The sequence below is a fragment of the Leuciscus leuciscus genome, assembly GCF_965113295.1.
Source record: "Leuciscus leuciscus genome assembly, chromosome: 19".
Classification (NCBI taxonomy): Eukaryota; Metazoa; Chordata; class Actinopteri; order Cypriniformes; family Leuciscidae; genus Leuciscus; species Leuciscus leuciscus.
The window spans coordinates 16190496-16214193 of record NC_138743.1 but is presented as its reverse complement, the minus strand read 5'-3'; the positions used below and the strand labels follow the sequence as shown (position 1 = coordinate 16214193).

Genomic DNA, 23698 nt, shown 5'->3' with positions numbered 1-23698 from the left:
AAGCGAAGTCTAGCAATATTTCTGAGATGAAAAAAGGAATAACAGTATAATGCACATGTGGGTCAAAAGACAAACTCGAATCAAATAAAACTCCTAAATTTTTTTATTTAGTTTAGAATCCAAAACAGAGCCATCTACGTTTAACATTAGTGAACCAGCTTTACGAAGCTGATGAGGAGAGCCAATAAGCAAGACCTCTGTCTTATCACTATTAAGACACAAAGGGCCCTATTTTAACGATCTGAAACGCAAGTATCAAACGCGAAACGCAAGTAACTTTGTGGGCGGATCTTGGGCGCTGTTGCTATTATACCGGCGGGATAAATGACTCTTGCGCCCGGATTTATTATAATGGAGGATTTGCCAGGCGCACGCCAGGAGCGGTTCACAGCCGAAGAGACAAACGTTCTCATCAGGGCCGTAAAAGACAGAGAAGTGACATTGGGGATGGGAGAAACCCACCCAAATTAGCTTCGGTTAAACAGGCATATGATAATTTGGGTAAATGTGTAAGCTAGATTTATGCCTATTTTTTCACATCTTCATGGACACAACAATGATTTCCCTCGTGTGCTAATATTTTTCCTTATAATAATGTAGCCTATGATTTGCTAAAATGAAAACTGCTGCTTCTGTGTAGATGAGAGAATCAAAGTGTATGCGTGTTGTGCACACGCTACATTATGGCCAAGCATGCGCCCTCAAAATAGCATTTGAATAACATGCGCAAAACAATTCCGCCACTGACCAGGAAAAACCTAGTCTAAAGTCAGTGGCGGAATTGTTTTCTAAACCAAATAGCATCAGGGAACGTTTACGCTGGAACACACCTCCTCTTTTCGCTGAACCGCCCCCGGGTAGCGCAAGTTCATTCCCTAATTTACAGACGTGCGTCTGTGGAGGGAAAAGTCTGTGCGGATGCAAAATAGGAATGATACATGCGTCGGTGTACAAAGTCAATTGCGCTGGGTGCAAGATAGGGCCCAAAATGTTTTGCGTCATCCATATTTTTATCTCAGAAATACAATGTGAAGGCTTGGCTCTCACTATAGTGCGCCTTGAAAATCAGGAGCATGGCAACCTCATTCAAAGCAGAGTCCTTCCATCCGCTCAAGAGGTTTCAGAAGCTGCTAGGCCTCATGGTGGCAACTTCTTCGGTTATTCCGCTGGGCCTGCATGCGACCACTCCAGCTCTGGTTGAGAGGCTTTGTCCCACCCCATGCACAGGCCAACACACTCTCAAGGTGACCCACGGCTGCGTCAGAGTCCTGATCCCTTGGAAACCGCCCCGTTTTTACCAAAGGAGATAATGCTGGGCTCAGTTGAAAAGTAGCCAGGAGAAAAGTAGTCGTGACAGATGCCACCAAGACAGGCTGGGACATTGTAGATGTTTTCAGAAAACATTTCTGCATTAATAAAGCAGATCAACATGACTGTTTTAACGGTCAAACAATTGCTCTTTCTGTAATTGTTGACTTATGTAATTGAAGCATTATTTTAAAAAAGTATTAAACTCAGTTGATGTGATAAAGATAGTAGGTGACACCTTTGTTGAATTTCAGATGCTGAATGTAGATGTCTGTGAGTGTATAAATAACACTGTCATTGTTAACTTTTTTTAAAACTTGTTTTGTGTCATTTATACACTCACAGACATCAACAATCAGCATATGAAACACAACAATGGTGACATGCTTCATGCTAGCACACAAAACATATTCATGGCTCCCAGCATGCATCGTGGCATGTATAAATTATGCAGCTGAATTATTTTTTGATTGTCAGAGGTTGAGGTTTGTATGATGAGTGTTGATGTCTAAGTGTGTCTCAACATTTTAACTTACACATAGTTTTGGACAATCTTACACAAATCACTTCAGTGTTACAAATGATGTTAATCAAATCGGTTGCCTTTATAACTTAATGCTCAAAAAAATTCCAATTCTAAAAATAAGCAAAACTACATACAAAGTAGTTGTTTATTACCACTTTAATGCAGTCACATGACCAGTGATGCAGTCATGTTGATCTGCTTTATCAATGCAGAAATGTTTTCTGAAAACATCTGCATAATGCCTGGAAAAATGTAACTTTACAAGCGTCAGGGGTCAAGAGCCCAACTAAAGTAAACGCTGATCACCATGATTGTAACGTCAAATTAAACAATAAATCATCAACATCTAAACCTCTGTTAGTTCTCAATAAGAACTTCTGTAGACGTCTGACAGAAATAAAGTCAATCTGGTTAGTAATAAGTGAAGATGGTAATGCTGTTTGTGGAGTTTGTTAATCCTCCTCTGCTGAGATCTTCAGAGATTTAACTTAAGTGTTTTATCTTCAGTTGATATCCTCTAAGGCTGTGGCTGAAGAAAGTTGTAGTTTGTGTTCTTATTTATCTTTATTTCAGTGCTTGTTCACTGCAGGTGTTTGAATGATTGAAAGAATGTTTCAAGAACATCATACTAACCTTCAAATAACATTCTATTAACATTTTGTGTTCTTGGAATGTTACAAATCAACGTTCCTAGAATATTACATTTTTAATCAAAATTAAGTTGAAAGAACATTTGAGGAACTCCATACCTTCTAAAAAATGTTCCTCTAACATCAAGAAAACTGGAAATTTTTTACATTCCCAGAACCAACACTGAATATTTGAAGAACGTTCTTATAATAAAAATCTGTTAGCTGGGTAGTGCCTATTTTTTGATAATTCAGTAAATTAAATACTTTACAAATGAAACTCTTCATCTCATTTGAATCTTCTTCTTTTTTTTTTTTTTTATGGATGCAATTCAAAGGTTAAGATAAGATTATTTAAAATATTGTAATGGTCTTTTATAAAAGTTCTGCCTAAGAACACCCCTTAGGGTAAATGTAGTCCTTCCACCCCCTAGCTTAGTATGCAGAGACAGCTGTAAGTAAGCCATTCTTAGCTTGATTTCTCTAAAACAAAAATTTTTTTTTTTTTGGCTTTGTGTAATCAGCCAATGGCAGACATTGAAGTGTTCTGAAAACCTGCCTGAAAGCACACTAAAATGACACACTTCACCTTAACTGTGGTAAAATCACACATAGCATCTCTCTCACTCCATAAGTTGCTTCATGGTAGGAAATTATTGCAGAGGTTTCTGCTCTATCTGATTTTTTAAAAGCTTGACACTCACATTCACTGTTTAGGAGGACATTGGTGACCTCTTCTGTTCTTTTATAGTGCCTCATGCCATGCTCTAATCCACACACTCCTCTGCTTTGTTCAGCCATCCAGGAACATTCCTCAATGGCTTTTCTGTACATGATCTATTTTTCCTCCATCTCGCCTCGTCAGGCACCATCACATGTAATTACCGCCATATCAGTGCGCCAATTGAGGCTGCCGCCCCAATTCGGAGCGCAACATTCCTTCCTCCTCAGAGTGCTCGCTTGACCGGTGGACAGATAAATAAAAGCCCAAAGTAGACCAGATGGGACCAGTATCTCCTGTTGGAAATTCAGAAATGTTATTGATACTGACAGCATAGCATAATGATAGCATAACTTAATGAGATGGAACTGAGTTGGAAAATGACACTATTGTCTTCTGTGGAGCTGCTTTATAGATTAAATTAAAGTCATTTCATAATTGATGAACTTCCCGACATTAAAGGGTTAGTTCACCCAAAAATGAAAATTCTGTCAGTAATTACTCACCCTCATGTTGTTCCAATCATGTAAGACTTTCGTTCATCTTCGGATCACAAATTAAGATATTGTTGATTAAATCTGAGAGCTATCTCACTCCTCCATAGGCTTCCAGAGGGACCGAAACTCGCCGGCCCAGAAAGTCAGTGAAGAAAATGTTGAAATAGTCCAAGTGACTTCAGTGGCTCTACATTAAGTTTATCATGCGACGACAATACTTTTTGTGCGAAAAAACACCAAAAATAACGACTTTATTCAACTATTAGTGTTCTTCAATGTGGGCCTCTGACGAGAGTTCACGGGAGCGCCACGACGCATGCGCGAGAACGGAGATTACGGCGTTCTTCTTCTACTACTACTTGTTACTGGCTGCTCACTCCTTAGGAGTATTATTGCCATCTACTGTACAAGATGACGTCCCGACACTGCCGGGAGCGCAAAACGGTCTGTTTACAAGCAGCTGTATGTAAAACTGTATTCGTAAATATGTCCGCAGATTTCGATGTAGATGAAGATTTGATTTTTTTTTAACCAACCATACTTATTCGAACCAGAATACACAGACATTGAACTACAAGAGATGGAAGATGCTGCAACACAACCGCAGTCTGCTTCTGAAAGACAGAGAGCATTGGACAGCTGATGGTGTAAATGTAATCAGTGCCAAGCGATGCCTACTGAGGACATCCTTAAAAAAGGGGTCGGTTGGTCGGTCTATATATAGCCTATATTCTTTCTTCTTTTTTAAAGATTCAATGTAGAGTTTTGGTTCATTTAAGAGACGAGCGCGCGGGCGCCTCCATGTCCTGATTATATTGCCTGCATGCTACAATTAATACAAAACGAAATTCACTTTAAAGAAAGGCTTTCTACAAAAAGCCTACAGTAGCCTACAGAGAAATTTAATGTCGGAGCGTCTTGCAGGTGAGCATGTGGGGGGAGAGATACGATTTTCGATCAATCATCAAATATTATATTATTTTGCTTTTGTAAAACTGTATTCGTAATGTATGTAACTGTATGTCCCAATCGATGCAGCACACGCTCTCCTGTTCAGGCCATCCTTAAAAATAGTCTTGTTTGCCATAACCCGACCGACCCTGTCAATTTAGGACCGACCCAATTAATAATTTTTTTACCCTTTTGGACTAAAAAAGTCCCCTTTGGTTTTTAAGTTGATAAAAAAACGACTTGCCGGTTGTAAACTTGCGTTAACTTGCGAAAGAATATAGGCTATATATAGACCGACCAACCGACCCCTTTTTTTTTTTTTTTTTTTTTTTTTGTTTTTTTTTTTGGCTGTTACGGCAAACCAAAATATTTTTAAGGATGGCCTCAGTAGGCATCGCTTGGCACTGATTACATTTACACCATCAGCTGTCCAATGCTCTCTGTCTTTCAGAAGCAGACTGCGGTTGTGTTGCAGCATCTTCCATCTCTTGTAGTTGTCTGTGTATTCTGGTTCAAATAAGTATGGTTGGTTAAAAAAAAAATCAAATCTTCATCTACATCGAAATCTGCGGACATATTTACGAATACAGTTTTACATACAGCGCGCGTCTTCAGCTGCTTGTAAACAGACCGTTTTGCGCTCCCGGCAATGTCGGGACGTCATCTTGTACAGTAGATGGCGATAATACTCCTAAGGAGTGAGCAGCCAGTAACAAGTAGTAGTAGAAGAAGAACGCCGTAATCTCAGTTCTCGCGCATGCGTCGTGGCGCTCCCGTGAACTCTCGTCAGAGGCCCACATTGAAGAACACTAATAGTTGAATAAAGTCGTTATTTTTGTTGTTTTTTCGCACAAAAAGTATTGTCGTCGCATGATAAACTTAATGTAGAGCCACTGTAGTCACTTGGACTATTTCAACATTTTCTTCACTGACTTTCTGGGCCGGCGAGTTTCGGTCCCTCTGGAAGCCTATGGAGGAGTGAGATAGCTCTCAGATTTAATCAAAAATATCTTAATTTGTGATCCGAAGATGAACGAAAGTCTTACATGATTGGAACAACATGAGGGTGAGTAATTACTAACAGAATTTTCATTTTTGGGTGAACTAACCCTTTAACACTAGAAGTCCCAGAGTTTTTTAACCCTCCTTTAGCCAAGTGGATGCTAACTGGCCAGTCTTTTGGCTATCATTAGCATCAATTCATGTGTAAATGTGGTCATTACCTGAGCAATCTGCAGGGGGGTTGGGGGGGGTGTGTGTGAATGGTTGCTGGTGGCTTGTTTGTATTTGTGGGGGAGGGAGGGCTGCTAAAAGCAGAGAACTTGACTCGCTGCTGTTTCCTGCAGTATATTGCAACTAAACCTGACAAGTTTGGGATCAAGTTTTGGGTGGCTTGCGACACAAGTACATTTGTAATGTCCTCCCATATCTTGGCAAGGACCCTAGTCGTCCCAGTGGAGAGAGACTGTCTGAAAATGTAGTGATGAGGCTGATGGAACCATTCCTAGACAAGGGCAGAAATGTTACCACGGACAATTTCTTCACATCGCTGTCACTTGCGCATAAACTTCTTAGCCGGAAAACCACCATCCTCGGCACAGTCAACAAGATTCGCCGGGAAATCCCTCAATCCGCTAGACACACAGATCGCAATGAATTCACCACTCAGGTATGTTGCAGGTCTTTTGTGGTTCTATGTTTATGTGTTTCTAATTTTTAGAATCAACACCGCCAAGTAGTGTTGTCAAAAGACCCGGTACTTCGGTACCAAGTCGGTACTATTTTTTTTTAAACGTCACGGTACCAGGTTTTCTCAAACCCGGTACTTGATGCGCGTGCATGCCCGAAGCGCGTGCAGTTGCGTCCTCTTCATAAAAGCGCTGATGGCGATCGGCGGTGCTGATGCTGATGTGGTGCTGATGTTTTTGCGCGTGCAGATACGTTATTTCAAATGGCGCGCGGCAAGCGCCCTCATAATAGAAGAGCCGCGCTCGCTTTTCCATGTGCGTTCATGGATGCATAGCAACGACAGACGCCACGGGAGTAGGCTACAAACGCTTGCGCGAACTGCGCTCTCCATGACGACGAGGAAGTGTGACATAGTCCTATTAATTGATTTCTAGCCCTTGCATTAGCTTTACTACTAGATAGATTTATGGAGATGAGAAATAAAAAGCCGTCATTAATATCAGTCCGTCAGTAAAGCAGTTCTAGTCTTATTCTTGGCTGGATAACTCTTAGCAGGTTTAAAAAGCCCTTTTAAAGTTAAATATGAATACAGTTTTGGATTAAATAAAAGTATAGTCAAGTCAAATAAAACATATTTTATCTCCTGTATAGTTTGGTAATGCTACAATAAGATACCATTCATTAACATCACTTAATGCGTTATCTAACATAACACATTGAGTGAACACTATATTTTTACAAGATTAATTAATGTTTGTGAATGTTATTTAATACAAAACACTTGATTGGTCATGTTTGTTCACTTCATTCATTGTGCATTAAATAATGTTAACAGAAATAATGTTAACTTTTGATTTTAAAAATGTATTTTTAAATGAACCCCTAAAGGAGAATAATTGCGACAGTATATAACTATTGTTTTTTTTGTTAGGTCATTTTATCTAATGTTATCTAACAAATGGAATATTATTGTAAAGTGTTTTTAATACTACAGTTTCCATCTTTGTGATATACACTTTAATATAATTATGTAAATTTAATCTAAATTAAGCTTTGGTACCGAAATTGGTACCGAGAACCGTGGATTTTCACTGGTATCGGTACCGAATACTGAAATTTTGGTACCGTGACAACACTACCGCCAAGTGTGTCATTGTCATTGTGTGTAAAAGTGCTATGAAAATAACAATTTATCTTATTTATTAGGTGTTTTCAACCACTGCTGCTACGCTGACGGCGTATGCGGCCAAACGGAAGAAGACCGTCTACATTCTTAGCAGCATGCACAGCGTGATTCAGACTGAAAATACCACCAAAAGGAAGCCAAACACTATCACCCTTTACAACACCACAAAGTGCGGCGTGGATGTGATGGACCAGATGGTGCGGGAGTACACTGTCCGCACAGGGACACGGCGCTGGCCAGTTGCCGTGTTCTATAACATGATTGACATGGCAGCACTGAATGCACATGTGCTGTATCAAGCATGCACCGGAAGGCAGGAAAGACGGGTGGACTTCCTGCTGGAGCTTGCAAGCTTACTCACTCACTTTTTAATATTATTTGTAAATATGTGTACAAATGGTTGGTTTCTTTTTAATTTTATTTTGTACTGTTTTTATCAATAAATCTCAGCAACAAAGGAAAAAAAAAACATGTGTGTTGATTTCTCCCTAAGATGGCAAAGTGAAACACAAGTTTCCTTGAAGTGGCTCAGCATGGCCCCACATTGTTTGCATAACAAAAGCAACTATTCACAGCTGGGGCTCGTTCTTCGTACGTTGCTTATTACATCCGAGATCAAATGACACATCCAAGATAATATCATCGTGCTAATCATGATCTGGCTAACTCGGTTCTTCGAACACACTTGCCGGATAGGATTAGTATCGCTGGATTGAGTTATCTGAGATAATTGCGCGTTCATGCGCTGGGTTAAAAGGGGATATGTATCGATAGTAGAAACATTGATCAGCAACGCTGCTATTGGCTGTTCAGCGTGGCCAAAGAGCGCGCACAGTTTTTCTCCTCAGCTGAGCAAGAACTAATAGTCGAAGTTTATTCGGAATTTTAATGTTTTAATGCAAAACGCCAGGGAACACCTCAAAGTCTGCAAAAGCCAGGAGAGAGGGCTGGCAAAAAGTAGCAGACAATTTAAATCCGTTAGAAGTGGCCATGTTAGATGTTTTTTATCACTTATTAGCCTATATTTTTGTATTTGAATAATTGCATAATTACTTTGTTCATTGTAATGTCAGAGTCACCACACTAGAACATGGGAACAAACAAAAGTGAAGTACAAAAATATTCTACATAATGGTAATTTTTTTGTTATATTATAGTCTCTTTTATAAAAGACACTGTTAAATAAATGGTTGGCTGTTTATAAAAGCAACCAAGAAAAAGGCTGAGCAAAAAAAAAAAAAAGTAGTCTACACTGTAAAATAATTTTTGCTGCATTAAATTAAGGCTGTATAGTCATTTCAACTGTTAAATCTTGAGTAATGATGAATTGCTTTGACTTGTGAAAGTGAAAACTAATAAACTTATATTAATGTAAAAATATTTTTCCAGAGTGTACTTCATATAATGACATTGTGTTTTCCTCTTTTGTGCACTTTTACATAATACACCAACACTTGTATCTGTTCCCAAGAAAGTGGTGGCTGAAATATGTGCAGTAAGTGGACATTTTTTTTATAACTTTCCAAAGGAAAGAAAGTATAAGACTTTGTAATGTCCATTTGTTTCCATTTCACTGGACAGTGAATAAACCCTCTCAGATAACTGTCATATGGAGGAACTAGCCTACCTGCAAGTGCATAAATAACTTTACTTAATTTATACTTGTATGCTTTATGGCTGCAATATAAGTTGCAGGATTCCACATCTACAGAAAGGCCTACAGAAGAGTCTGCACAGACAGAGGAGACATAGGCCTACAGGTGGGCAGTGGATAGACAACTTTTCCTTTTTATTTGTTGCATGAGGCATGTGTCTAATTCTAATATCTCTTGTTGCAGGCACTTGAACACTGGCTTTTCTTTACAAAGAACAATTGAAATAAAACTCAAGGAACTAAGTATATTGGTCTTTTATTAAACTTTTCATTATATTATAATGAAAAGGTTTTTATTTTTTATTTTTATTTTTTGGCAATGTTGTGTAATATGGCACATGCAGCAATGTCACAGGCCCTGTCAGGTGTGCAAACCTCAGACTTATCAGACACTGAAATCTTCCCTTTAGTTAGCCAAAGTTCATTTCATTGTGTGCCCTTGTCCTGGCTACTGCATTGTAACTGGTTTGGGTCAGGGAATGGGGTCATAAAACACCTGTCTGAAGGCAGGAACATGTCATAATCACCTATGAAGAAATGCAGTTCTGTTAGGATCAGCATAAGTGTATGTAATACAGTGAGCTTGATATTTAATTGTGGAACTTTTCTTACCACTTTCAAATAATGTGCATAAATGTGAATCTCTGAAAATTCTTAAGTCATGCACAGATCCTGGCCATTTTGCTTTCACATTTGTGATATGGAAGATTTTAGTCAACTGACTTTTTTTATTTGATATAATATTATTAATCTGGAATATTAAGACTCCCAATAGTAACTGGGCTGCACATTTACATTGTGAACCCCCTTTCTGTTCACATAATCCCCTTCATTGAGGCCTTGATGGCAGTCTATGGAAGCCTAGTCTATGGTACCAATCACGTTAGTGAAGCCTGAGTGACATACTGTAATCGGCATGGTCATGATTGCATGATCTTCATAAAAAATGATAGCCAAAAAAAAAAAAAAAAAAAAAAAACTGCTTTAAAAAAACTGCTTTACAACATTGGGTCTTAAAAACCTAAAACTGTTTTTTAAACCGCCAGGTTTAGCGCCAGGTAAACTCCGAATGACACGACAGACAGCACTTTCCATCAAGTTCTCTGCTCCAATAGTGTAAAGGAAAGAGCCACTCGCAAATAATCATAGGGCAATGCAAACAGTTTGTGCTGTAGTTAAAGCCCGACTCCGACAAGTCGAAAATAATGTGCGTTTCCAACAAATTAATAATGTAAACGACAATCTCACGAGTCACGAGAAAAAAATTTCAATCTCAGAAAGTGCACTATCGCGCTGCGCTGGACTTCCCGTATCAGCTCCGCTTATGAAGCCGGGATCTAATCCTGTTTACATGAAATAAGCCTGCTCCCGAGCAGGTTCAAGTTTGCGCACCTGTTGCTATGACAGCAAGTCCAGGATGAGCGTCGAAGAACCAAACAATCCAAGATCATGCCAAATCGTCAACAATCAAATCCAGCTAACTGAGTTAGCGACGTACGAAGAACGAGCCCCTGATTAAGGATATTAGCCTAAAGCCTTCCAGCCCATCGGCTGTCCTGCGGGTTTTATAGGTAGAAAAGCCAAATGGCTGCTCTCTGGGACTTCTAGTGTTAACAATGTTATTTTCCTGTTTATTACTGTGAAGCTGCTTTAAAGTCCCCCTGTGGTGAAAATCAAGTTTTTAATGTTGTTTATATGCCTATATGTTGTTTCTAATATGGTTTAAGATACACCATGTGTAAATTCATAAGTCAACACCATTGCTGAGTATTTTCTTCTTAAAACTGCAGTGAACCAAAGACGCGGTTTGAAATCACTGGTGTTTCTGACGTCACAAACTACCTTGTAACCAATCACGTCAATGTGTGATCGTCAACAAATGGATCTCTGAGCTGGTGTGAGTGAGTGGAGGCAGGGCTCATTTGCATATTCATAAAATCCCCTTTACTAAATGAGGCAAGGTGTAGAGTTACATTCAAGCTATTTTAAGGCATGAAGAATTTTTTTAAAGGAAATAAAGGGATAAAATTATTGACTACATGGGGACTTTAAAACAATCTGTATAAAGCGTTATATAAGTAAATGTGACATAGATAGATACACACTTAATATTTAACAATATTTATTGATCTGCCTGCATTGACACCACTATATGAGTATTGAACTGAGCTGGACGATGGCATCACTGTTTTCTCAGGAGTGGCTGTAGACAGTAGATAAATTAACTAAACTAAAGGGTAACTAAACCCTAAACCAACTTTTTTTAGTTAATGATCTGTAAGAATGGGGCTTTATTAGTGCTGTTCATTGATTCAAGTAACTTTTTTGACATTTGGGTATACAGTGTTTTAATTTTACAATATATGGTGTAAAAACGTCTGAGTGCTGCCCTCTTCAGGTTGAACGGTGGCTACTGCAGTTGAATTTTCCTATTGGATGTTTGCGGTGGCAGGTGACGTAAGCGGTGGCACGTGACGTAAGCGGTGGCACGTGACGTAAGCAGGTTCCAGCTCACCATACCCCTGGTACGAGCTCACCACGCCCTTGGTATGATGAGCTAGCGTAGATTTATCTGTATTTAGTACAGTGGGCAGGAGGGTACGTAGGTAGGTGTAGTGTTGCTGGTTAAAACAGCACTGCTGGACTGCATAGCTTTAGGAAATTAGGCGGCAGTGGTTGCATGCACTTGGCCTGGAAGACCGTGAGTGTGAAACCTGCATTTTACACGGGATTGCTTTTCCAATAGCCTGACTTCGTCATACTCATATTCTAGGCAGAATGTGAGTCTGATACTGCTCCATAGGGCTTTGATTATGAGGCGTGTCTTAACCGAACCAGAAAAAAAAAAAACTCTGCACTCAATTGGCTAGACCTACAACCAATCAGAGCAACGCAGTAAGTGACGTATGTTGAGCGACGCATAGTTGTCAACAGAGCTCAACTGCACACATGCAGGAAGAAGTAGTAAAGTAATGAGTAAAGTAATAATAAAGCACTCCATGAGTGCGACCAAAGGAGAAACCACAATGACCACAGGGTTTTCATTGCGTCCCATCTTCTTAGCGACCATCGGAGTCAGCTGATAAATTAAACTTTTGCCGAATCCCTTAGGAAGGACGGCAAAAACATATTTCCGATCGACAAATGCCTTGATTGCGGTTCTCTGTTCGTCTTTTAAAATTAATGCGCTGTCGATTTCTTTTATAACAGACGCGATAGCGGAATCTAAACATCTCAATTCTCCTGCTGCCGTCATCTTTGTTGAAAACCAATTCAACCCAAGCGCTCTTTGGTGACGTGGGTGATTACGTAACCGCAGATCATCTGTCCATCATCGATTAAAGCCCGCCCTGGCAATTTGATTGGCTCGGCCTTCTGGGAGCCGAGCATAATTACTCCTCAACGGATCGAGTCCAGACCGAACTTCCCGACCAAAAAATGTTGTGGGCGGGGTTCGGGCTGGCACCCAGGCTACTTTTCCAACGCAATAGAGGTGGAAATGGGCTTCTCCACACAGCTCGCGCTGAAAAGCGACGCAGTGCAAAACGCTGCTCCTCCTGCATGGACTCCACCACCGCAGCGGCGTCTTGATGTGAGTGATCATATATATTTTAATCACAATTTATGGTTAGGCTAAAGTTAATCCTCTGGGGTCGACAAACGCGTCGGCGCATTTTGCTGGATTTTTTCACATAGCGGCAAAATATGAATATGCCTATAGAGAGCGCGCGCTATTGACATCAACTCGATAAAAATCATCAGATGCATGTACTTTACGTCGTCTTGCGACCCTGTGAGTCACTCTCCATTTTAGAGTCTGACAGCAGCTGTCAATCAGTCCGTCACTGCGGGTCTCGGGTCTTGAGAGCTATGGTATCCAGGGTAATGTCGGCATACCAACATGTATAGGACGAACCACATCCAACGGGAGTAACTGTCGATGCAAGAGGAATATGTCTGAAAGGGATGTCCAGGTACTAAGACAGATTGTATAAAAAAAATATTTAAAAAACAGAGCTGCCCTCACTGCAGAATTAAATGTGCACCTCAACGAATGTCAGTTTCATTGGTGCCAACAGTGCAAATCTTGGGCTGTGGACAATGTGAAACATGTATTGTTCTCTGATGAGTCCACCTTCACTATCTTTCCCACATCCGTGGGAGTTAGGGTGTGCAGAAGCCCCAACGAGACTTAACACCCGGACTGTTGCTGCCCAGACTGAAGCAGAGGAGTGGATCAGTGATGGTGTGGCCTGCAATATCATGGCATTCTCTACTGTGCTTGATGGCCGTGTCACTACCAAGATCTACCGAACTATTCTGCAGGACCATGTGCACCTAATGGTTCAAACATTGTACCCTGAAGGGGGTGCCATGTATCAGCATGAAAATGCACAAATACACACAGCAAGACTTATGACAGAATGGTTTGATGAACAGGAATGGCTCAAAATACCTCTGGCCACTGTGAAGGACTTGTATTTGTCATTCCTAAGATGAATTGATACTGTATTGTCAGCGAAAGGAGGCCCTACACCCTACTAATAAATTATTGGGGTCTAAACTCAGGTGTTTCAGTTTCATTGTCCAACCCCTATATGTTTGATTCATTTGTAGAACCCGTTCATAAGTCATTAGTTAGAGAATCTGACTGCATTGGTTGATGTATGTATTTTATTCATTGGTTGAAGGTTTCAAGGAGGCATTCTTTTGGTTGTCAGAATGTTTGTTTCATGCTGTAGATTCAGTATTGTTGTGGGTCACAACAAGATAAAAATGTTGGTGTTACAGGATACATTGATATGATACGGTATTACATAAGAATGCACATTCGTTAGCCGCAAATAAATCCGAACGTCATGAAAATCAGTTCTTCAATCAATCAATCCTTTATATAACAGCTTCATCAAATGTGTCAGTTAACTTCTCTCCAAACCACCTCATTTTCTTAGTTTGCTTTTAAGGTTTTGCTCCTTTGAGAGGCAAATCATTGAGGGAGTGCTTTTCTTAAAGCCATGGAATGGCACACATATGTTCACTGTAATGTGGTGCAATTATTTGGATTGAGGTTGAGGTAAGCTGACCAGGAGTGCGGTGTAAAGTAACCGTCTGTTCACTGTCATAGAGTTTGTTTATTTTGTCAGAGTGGTCTTTTCTCCTTTTTCCTTTATCTACCTGTTCCAGCTATGGGCTGTGAATTAGCCCATTGTTTAAACACCCATGAGTGCCCATTTTTGACAAGGGAACATCATACCATATAGTAGTTTATTTATATACTTTTATAAACAACAATAACTTGACAACATGATTAATTATGTTTTTTATGACATTTAAAGTTGTAGCTATAGTCTGCATAAACAAGCTAAAGAGGCAGCATTTTCCTGTCTATAGCGAAAACAGGTGAGATATTTGCTTGATTTGGCCACAGTTAAATCCACACCATTTTGTTTAAACTTACCACTTCAAAGACCTGCTCCATTTACTCAAGGAGAAAACAGGCAGTAACCAGAATCACAATTTAATTGCCTCAAGACCTCTGTGAAGCTCTATCCAAGCTCAGTTTTTCCCCCCAGAATCTCAGAGTCTAGTTATACCTGCACTTAATTACAAAATATATATATATATTCCCACAGGCCTTTAGGTGCGTTTACATAATGTTGTAATTTCCTAATTATGAGATTTGTAACTTTTAAAAATCGTTCACGTCCTCGTAGAGCTCGTAATTACAACTTGTAAGATGGGGGAATTGTCTGAACCACGTGACTGCTGTACCACTTGACCACTGCAGGTTCATTTAGTTGTTAATAGTGTTACCACTAAAACGCATAATTCCCAGTCCGAGGATGTGAACAACTCCGAATAGAACGTCACCTGTTGTCATCTCGAGACTACGGTAGTTACAACATGGCATGAGCGCAACATTTGGCTATTATACTTTTATTCTTAACTAGGAATGCCTTCAGGCTTTGCCAAACTTGATTCTAACATATATTCTAACAGATTCTAACATATAACCTATTCCTACTTTGTGACCTATACAAACATAACACTATTTCTATGAAAAAAGTAAAACTGTGACTTTAAAGGAATAGTTAAAAAAAAAAAATCATCATACTCTGTTTCAAGAGTGTTGTGCTATGAAACTATGTTTCAAAACCGCATGACTGTCCGTGGAAGACAGAATAAAAGGTTTTGGAGAATCTCCTTTGGGCTCTTTTACATGCAATGAAAGTATACTATCTAGATGGACTCTGTCAAGCTCCAGTGGCATTAAAATGAACCCATACGACTCATGCACTTCTGAAACCATATGATAGCTGTGTGAAAAACAGACCAAAATTAACCAAAGTTAAATTTGCTGATGATCTTCCTCTCCAGTGTAGCTCAAATCTTACTTGCACTTTATATTCAAAAATACTGTGATGTGATTGGTTATGACACATGCAACAACCAGTGGTGTTCACTGATCATCACTGACCTGGTTCAATGCATCTTAATGCGTCAAATTCAATTGCAATATGAGAGCTATGGTGAAAGACAAGATTTTCAGTAAATAATAGGTTTAATATGGATTTAGATCTTTAGATGGTCTTTAGAGTTTCTTGGTCACGATGTGATTGTACATCCACTGTGTTATTTAATTTAATTCAGTTACCAAGTTAACGTCATGCATTTCAAACAGCTACTCATACCTTCTTGTGCACCCCTCACTTGCCAAACCAGTACACAAGGAAAGTAGCCATATTTAAACTAGCATGTGCTCATGGAAGATTACTCCATCTGGTTCTGACCTCATGGGGGAGGGAGGGAACCTAGTATGTAAGTTTTCTTCTTATATGTTTTGTCTTTATTGTTTTGAGCCCTTTAAATTGTACTAGATATAAATGATGTATGATTTAGAGTTGAAATGTCATGACAGTTTGTTTATGTCTTGTCACCTGTTTGTAATTTATAGGTTTCTCCCTAAAATGGTATTTTCCAATATAGGAGGAGTTAAGGCCCATAAAAGAGGCAGCCATTTTAGGGGAGAAGGTTGGTGTGGAGAGGTTGAATCTTGTTTGTATTTGTGGTCCTGTACATTGGCATAGTCAACTTATTTTCGTGTGTTGTAAACAATTTTGATTTATTTTCTTTGTTATTATAATATTTGATAATCAGTTTTTTCTATTACTTCACTATTGCTATTGGATATTGATATTTGTGTACCTTTTGGAATTAAAACCACTCTGGACTGTGCTATTTCTGCCCTTTGTCACGTCATTTACACCTCTGGCCGCTGGTACATCCTAGCATACGGTGTGCTGTAATACTAGCAAAATATCATGATCCCAACCTTTATCTTCATACTAAAAACTCCGTTAATCAGACAGTGATTCATCTTTTCTTAATCGTTGATGTTTTTCAAATATTGGTGTCTGGGATGGGATGCTGTGAACCCAGAGACTATAATGTACACCATGTGTTTTTAGTAGCTTAGCTTAAATGTGTGCTTAAAATAAATAGTGCTCATAAACAGCTTTATTCTCATTTGAAACAGAGTGGAGACTTGGAAATGTGGAAAATAGAAATAAGCAATTAGTAGGAATATATAGGGTTTTAATGATGTTCTTTGAAATTGCATTTGCAACATTTGTTATATGTAATTGTATGTAAATGTTCATATAAGTTGTAATTATCAGACAAATCTCAGCCTATATGCATTATCTTTTCATTTCTAGAAGTCTCTACGAGACAAGCCTGACGACTGTTCCCCAAGATGCTTTTGTAAATATGGTCAATATCTCAAGAATGTAAGTACTTTTTTTTTAGAGACAAAGCCTTTTGATATTAGAGAATTTATTTAAAATGATTTCACTAAAATCTTGATATTTGTTATTTAATAGATCTTTTAGAATTAATCAAACCTTATGGTTCCTAAACATTTCCATTATCTGCAAAGTTAAATGTTATCTATTTCTAAAGCATGAATACTATGGCATAAATGCAATTTACATTTTCTTAGAAATGATCCTGAAAATGTTACAGATGTGGCTTGGTGCGCTGTGGTACAGTATGTGTGGGGTCTTGGTTCACAATCCAATGGTGTGGATTATAGAAAACAAATTGGAGTCTTCCAAATAGAAATCAGGGGTTCAAGAGTGACTCCTATTCCATACATACACAGAACAATAATTTAAAGGATTGTCATTCTGAAAACTCTACAGTGTGTAATGACCACTGAGAGCAAGCATTAAGATGAGATGCTACAAACCATTATGGGTTTGGTGGCAAGGTAGACTGAAATATTATTCATTGGCACTTGATTTTTGCTCATTACTTTTACCTTAATTGTCTAAACAGGTTATGTTGAGTTGACTGTTGAGGAATATAAGTAGGAATCATTTTTGGGGGTAAGAGCTGGATTAAAATGATAGGGAAAGTAAAGAAGGGGGATTCTGCAGCAAGTGTTTTTTTCCTTCATAATTCAAACAACTTTTAAATGCCTTATTTTAACTGTCATACTGTCATACTGGGACAAGAAACATACTGTATTTGGCAACATAAATAACTTATATATAATATATAATATATATATATGTTTACATTGAGAAATACTTAATTGAGGAAGTCAGGGTGTTATAATTGCCTCCATTTGTAAAATTGTTGAAAATTTCTCAGAAAGTAATATGATCACACTAGTTTTACTTCTATGTGTTGACACCCTAGAATGTTTGTGTTTGAAGAAATTAAATGTGCTACATTTGCTCTTGTTCTTCCCTACATTAATACATTATGAAATTGCGCTAGCCAAGACTGAAAACTTTGGCTGATTTCATCATTAAGATTTAAAGGAGTTCAGTGCTCTCTGCTGAGTGGCTGCAACTTGAAATAACCTTGTATTATTATAAAACTCTGTATTTTACCAGCATTTTCTCCCTTCTTTCCTCAGCTATCTGTCTGTGGATGTCTCTCTGAGCAGGTTAGAAAGGCATTCCTTCTACAACCTGAGAAAGCTAACTCATATGTAAGTCAAAGTATCCAGAAGTCCATACATAAATTCCAGTTAACCACACTCAAATAAATCATATATCAGTGTCACTGGTTATAAATCCTCTTTCACTGAATTTACTTTAGGAATAGTTACATGTTTCATTGTGAGGCTGAGCTAAAGGGGTAGCTTTGTTTTTTTATTTCCATAAAATTATTAAAACAAATTGAAAATATTTGGTTCCCTATCAAAATGGTTCACTCGTATTGCATTGCTAGATGAAAACAATTTTTTCTCTGAATACTGAAGCCTATTGAATCACGCAGTGAAACTGCACAAGCCTATGGCGCTGCATTAAAACTGCAGCTACCACCCAGGAGTCAGGTGGTGTTAAGGGCCTGGCTTGAACTTGTTGCTCGGTTTGGAGTGGTCGGCCCTGGAATGCCAGCTCACAGCCGCTCGATGAATAATTACCTGCAGCCGGGACGCCATCAGTGAGCCCCCTGCCAGGAATCTACCACATTTGTTCATGGTGAACTTACCAGCGTGACACGCCCCCTACTCGGCTGCGCTCACGATTGATTTTCCTGCATCCGGGGCACCATCAGTGAGCCCTCCGCCAGGAATCTACACCATTCTTTCATGCGCTTACTCTTCTACTTCGCCCGTCCTTACCATTGTTGACGCCACCGAAAGCTTCCCCTGGAGGGGGCTGTCGCAGCTCCTAATCTGAGACCTATAAAGCTGGATCCGCTCCTTATACAACTGCGGCCCTTTCATTATAGTGGTCAAAATGAAAATCAAACGAGTTGGTCTTCCAACCCCCTGTTTATTTCCGGGCGTTGGGGACTGTGTCTTCGTTGCAAGCACGTTTCACTTAAAGTTCACGTGCCCATACAAACCAACCTATGCTATGGCAGGCGGAATAAAAATCAAACACCTTCAGAATAAGAGTGTCAGCCCCCTGCCTTAGTGCAGCAATCTGTCGTCCAAAACGCTTCAACCCCTCACCGCCTGGGCTCAGGCTTGGGAAGCCATCCACGGTGTGTCGAGCTGTGTACTGAACACAATTGAATGAGGCTACTCGCTTCAATTCGCTCGCAGACCCCCTTGCTTCAAGAGCACGGTCCAAACTTCAGAACGGAGCAACGTAGCGCATATCCTCCAGTCCAAAGTGAAGAGCATACTAGCAAAAGGAGCTGTAGAATCAGTTCATCAGTTCCTCCAGCTCGGAACAAGTCTACAGCCGTTACCTCATCATTCCAAGAAGGATGTTGGCCTCAGGCCCATCCTCAATCTAAGACATATGAACCGCACCTTAATGAAATGGCTGTTCGAAACAAGTTTGAAACAAATCCTCTCACAGATTTGCTCAGGGGATTGGTTTTTGTTAGTGGATCTGAAAAATGTCTACTATCATATCCAGATAGCCCCCCATCACATACCGTTTTTGAGATTTGCGTTAGAGGGGGTGGCTTACTACAGGCCTCCACTTGAAAGCATCATCTACCTGGAACTCAACCTACTGACTCTAAAATGAGAGGAAGTCGACACACTCACCACAGGGTGATAGTCTAGGTGGCCTTAAAGAAGGCCAATCACTTAAGACATTACGCGCCTGGAGTTCAATGGACGGTGGCTTCAACTTAATGACTCTCTAAATGAGAGGAGGCCAACACACTCACCACAGGTTGATTATCAAGACTTGAAGTCATGATCTATCTGGAGCTCGGGGGAGCGGAGGCTTCAGCATAGCGCCCTCTACTCTCTTTAGCGAGAGGAAACCACTTCACTCAACCTAGGGTGGTCTACCAAGGAGGCCTCTCTGAAAGTAATACGCTTGAAATCTTGATCTTGCCTGGAGCTCAGTAGAGCAGTGGCTTATTTTCCAGAATAACTCTCTAACGAGAGGAAGCCCACTCACTCACACAGAATGATATCAAGGCGAAAGAGGGCTGAACACTTCCTTGAAGAGGGCGGAACACTTGCCATATCAATTATCTGGAGCTCAGATGAGAGACGGCCTAGAAAAATAACTCCATAATTAAAGGAGGCCGAACTACTCACTACAGGTGATGTGGTTCGTTCTACTACTACCCACCATATAGGAACCCAAGGAGAAAGCCCTTCTCTTTCTCCCCAATGTCTGCCAGATTCACCCACAGGTGCCTCTGCATTGCCACCGTAGCCGTCATCGATCTACCAACTGCGGTGGCAGTCTGCTTGGTGGCCTTGGTGGTTTGGGAAGCCATCTATGGTGTGTCGAGCTGCAATTCGCTTCTACTCATTTCAATTCAGCTGTGTTCTTTAGTGGCTTGGTAGGCACGGCTGGAGCTTTCAAGGTCAATGCCCACCCACCCCCGAGATAGTTCGCAAACATCTCGTTGATTGAGGGCATCGCCAAGTATCCGTGCTCCTGCATCCCCTCGACATTTGCATAAATCGCATGCCTATGTCGGTGGATGCGGGCAGAATACGGTTTCTTCCATGCCCTGGAAGAAATGGAAGTCCATGGAGCTGGAGGGTTATGGCCTGAGGCGCACTCCATAACCCCCAACAGCTCCTCATATGCGGGGCAGAAAGGTGGCGAGGGCTCAGATGACTTGTCCTCTTCGCCCTCGACCAGCATCTCCTGCTCTTTCTGGCATGGTGCCAGTAGAGCACTGTCCGCTGAGCCAGAGGCAGAAGCACGCGAGAGATTCACTCTTCCACCAGCTCCATCTCTGAACCCCAGGACCAAGATCTTCTCTCCGCCTCGGCGTGAGTGGAACCCGAGCCACTGGGTACAGATGCTTGTCCCTCTTCCCTCGAGAAGATGGACAAACAAGAGCGGATCATCCTTAAAGGGAAACGCCCACAGTGCATGCAAACAGCTCCCTTGAGAACTGATCGCACGTGTTCTTCGCCCAGACAATAAACGCACTCCTGGACACTAGTATGATGTCATAGGCTGTCGCTGGCCAATACGATTGCCGTGATTTGACAGTTGCTTCAGAGACCAGTCATGCTGTGTCACGGAATAGATGATCATGAGACAAGGATACAAATGCAGAGGAAATTTATTAGTGACATTCAGACAAGGTACAAAACAAAAACTCAGGAAACTCCAGGAACGAGAAACTCGGACAAACGAACCAGTACAGGACTACAAACACAGGGAGGCTAAATAGCGGAACAAACAAGGAGGTAACGAGACAGACAGGTGGGACAAATAAACCAATAATCAGATAACAAGATGGGAAGGGCTAGACAATAGACAGGAGCACATGGCCCAAAATAACAAAACACCCATGTGCAGCACAAGACAGGACAGGCATGTGACATTACCCCCTCCCTACGGAGCGGCTACCAGACGCTCCATAAGACCAGGGTGGAACGGGAGGGACAGACCAGGGCGGAATAGGAAGGACAGACCAGGGTGGGGCAGGGGAAATGGACAGTTCAGGAGGCCAGGGCGGAAATGTCAGTCCATCTGAAGGGGCCAGGGCAGAGACTTTCCCTCGGGCGGCCAGGGCGGAGACGACCCTTCGGGCGACCACGGCGGAGACTCTCCCTCGGGCGGCCAGGGCGGAGAAGATCGTGCAAGCAGCCAGGGCTGAGACGACCCGTCGGGCGGCCATGGCGGAGACGACCCGTCGGGCGGCCATGGCGGAGACGACCCGTCGGGCGGCCATGGCGGAGACGACCCGTCGGGCGGCCACGGCGGAGACGACCCGTCGGGCGGCCACGGCGGAGACGACCCGTCGGGCGGCCACGGCGGAGACGACCCCTCGGGCGGCCACGGCGGCCACGGCGGAGACGACCCCTCGGGCGGCCACGGCGCTGGAACAGACACCACCGGCTCAGGAACTGGAACAGACACCACCGGCTCAGGAACTGGAACAGACACCACCGGCTCAGGAACTGGAACAGACACCACCGGCTCAGGAACAGACACCACCGGCTCAGGCTCAGGAACAGACTCAACCGGCTCAGGAACAGACACCACCGGCTCGGCGGCGGCCATCTTGTCCGAAGACACAGGCTCGGCAGACGTGACGTGAACAGTCTCTGTGGTGGCCATCTTGTCTGAAGACACAGGCCCGGCAGACGTGACGTGAACACTCTCGGCGGCGGCCATCTTGTCCGAAGATCCAGGCTCGGCAGGCGTGACGTGAACAGGCTCGGCGGCGGCCATCTTGTCCGAAGACACTGGCTCGGCAGGGGTGACGTGAACAGGCTCGGCAGCGACCATCTTGTCGGGGGACACAGGCTCGGCAGACGTGACGTGAACACTCTCGGCGGCGGCCATCTTGTCCGAAGACCCAGGCTCGGCGGCGGCCATCTTGTCCGAAGACACAGGCTCGGCAGGCGTGACGTGAACAGGCTCGGTGGCGGCCATCTTGTCCAAAGACACAGGCTCGGCAGGCGTGACGTGAACAGGCTCGGCGGCGGCCATCTTGTCCGAAGACACAGGCTCAGGAACAGTCTCTGGATCGGCAGACGTCCTGTGCTTCCTCCACGCCTGCAGTACCGCCACTGCATAAAAAAGGAAGACCACTCTCTTGGCCGTGGCAGGACTGATGGTGGGCGGTCCGAGACGATCTCAGGGATGACAGCGGGCTGCTCGGAGGGGACGGCCTCCGGGACGACAGCGGGCTGCTCGGAGGGGACGGCCTCCGGGACAACAGCGGGCTGCTCGGAGGGGACGGCCTCCGGGCCATTGGGAAGGCAGGAAGTCTTCCTCCTCCTCCGCCTCCGGACCACCAGACTCGAGACCACCGGAACTGGGACCACCGGAACTGGGACCACCGGACTCGGGATCACCGGAACTAGGACCACCGGAACTGGGACCACCGGACTCGGGACCACCGGAACTGGGACCACCGGAACTGGGACCACCGGAACTGGGACCACCGGAACTGGGACCACCGGAACTGGGTCCACTGGAACAGTCACGGAGGGATTCTTCCTTCTCCTCCTCCGTTTCGGGACCAGCGGTGAAGGCTCTCCTTTCAGCTGACCGCCGTCTGCCATGGTCTCCTCCTCCATAGTCCTTTGAGCGCACCTAGCAAAATATTCCAACAAGGAAATTGAAGATCCTTTATCCTCTCCCTGAGGAAAAATCTCACTCCGCTGTATCCACATTCTTGGCTTGTTCGTTCTGTCACGGAATAGATGATCATGAGACAAGGATACAAATGCAGAGGAAATGTATTAGTGACATTCAGACAAGGTACAAAACAAAAACTCAGGAAACTCCAGGAACGAGAAACTCGGACAAACGAACCAGCACAGGACTACAAACACAGGGAGGCTAAATAGGGGAACAAACAAGGAGGTAACGAGACAGACAGGTGGGACAAATAAACCAATAATCAGATAACAAGATGGGAAGGGCTAGACAATAGACAGGAGCACATGGCCCAAAATAACAAAACACCCATGTGCAGCACAAGACAGGACAGGCATGTGACATGCTGAGGCGTTCCCCATAAGCGTCTCAGGACGTAGTGCAAGTTCCCTTTCGAAAGGTAAAAGGAGGTTGTAAAAAGTATTTAATAAAAGGGTTTCAATAATTATGGCCAAT

At 42.3% G+C, this 23698-nt stretch overlaps 2 protein-coding genes and 1 long non-coding RNA gene across 4 annotated transcripts in view; 1 reads left to right on the top strand and 2 right to left on the bottom strand.

Annotated features, from left to right (window-relative positions):
* The window catches only part of LOC309482942, a 212103-nt gene that overhangs the window by 6685 nt on the left and 181720 nt on the right, over positions 1-23698 (bottom strand). The window lies entirely within an intron of this gene.
* The window catches only part of tshr (thyroid stimulating hormone receptor), a 68577-nt gene that overhangs the window by 32759 nt on the left and 12120 nt on the right, over positions 1-23698 (top strand). For both annotated transcript variants that reach the window (XM_082148468.1, XM_082148469.1), the window contains exons 2-3: positions 16880-16951; positions 18091-18165. In XM_082148468.1, the coding sequence (XP_082004594.1) occupies positions 16880-16951; positions 18091-18165 (147 nt within the window). The remainder of the gene's footprint in view (positions 1-16879; positions 16952-18090; positions 18166-23698) is intronic.
* LOC309482356 (uncharacterized protein) lies at positions 21593-23580 on the bottom strand (the record flags this gene model as incomplete). The annotated part of the gene is made up of 2 exons (XM_082147706.1): positions 23391-23580; positions 21593-23257 (listed from the first exon to the last, which is right to left on the bottom strand). The coding sequence occupies exon 2, from the start codon at positions 22565-22567 to the stop codon at positions 21593-21595; it is 975 nt and encodes a 324-aa protein (XP_082003832.1). The 5' UTR covers positions 22568-23257; positions 23391-23580.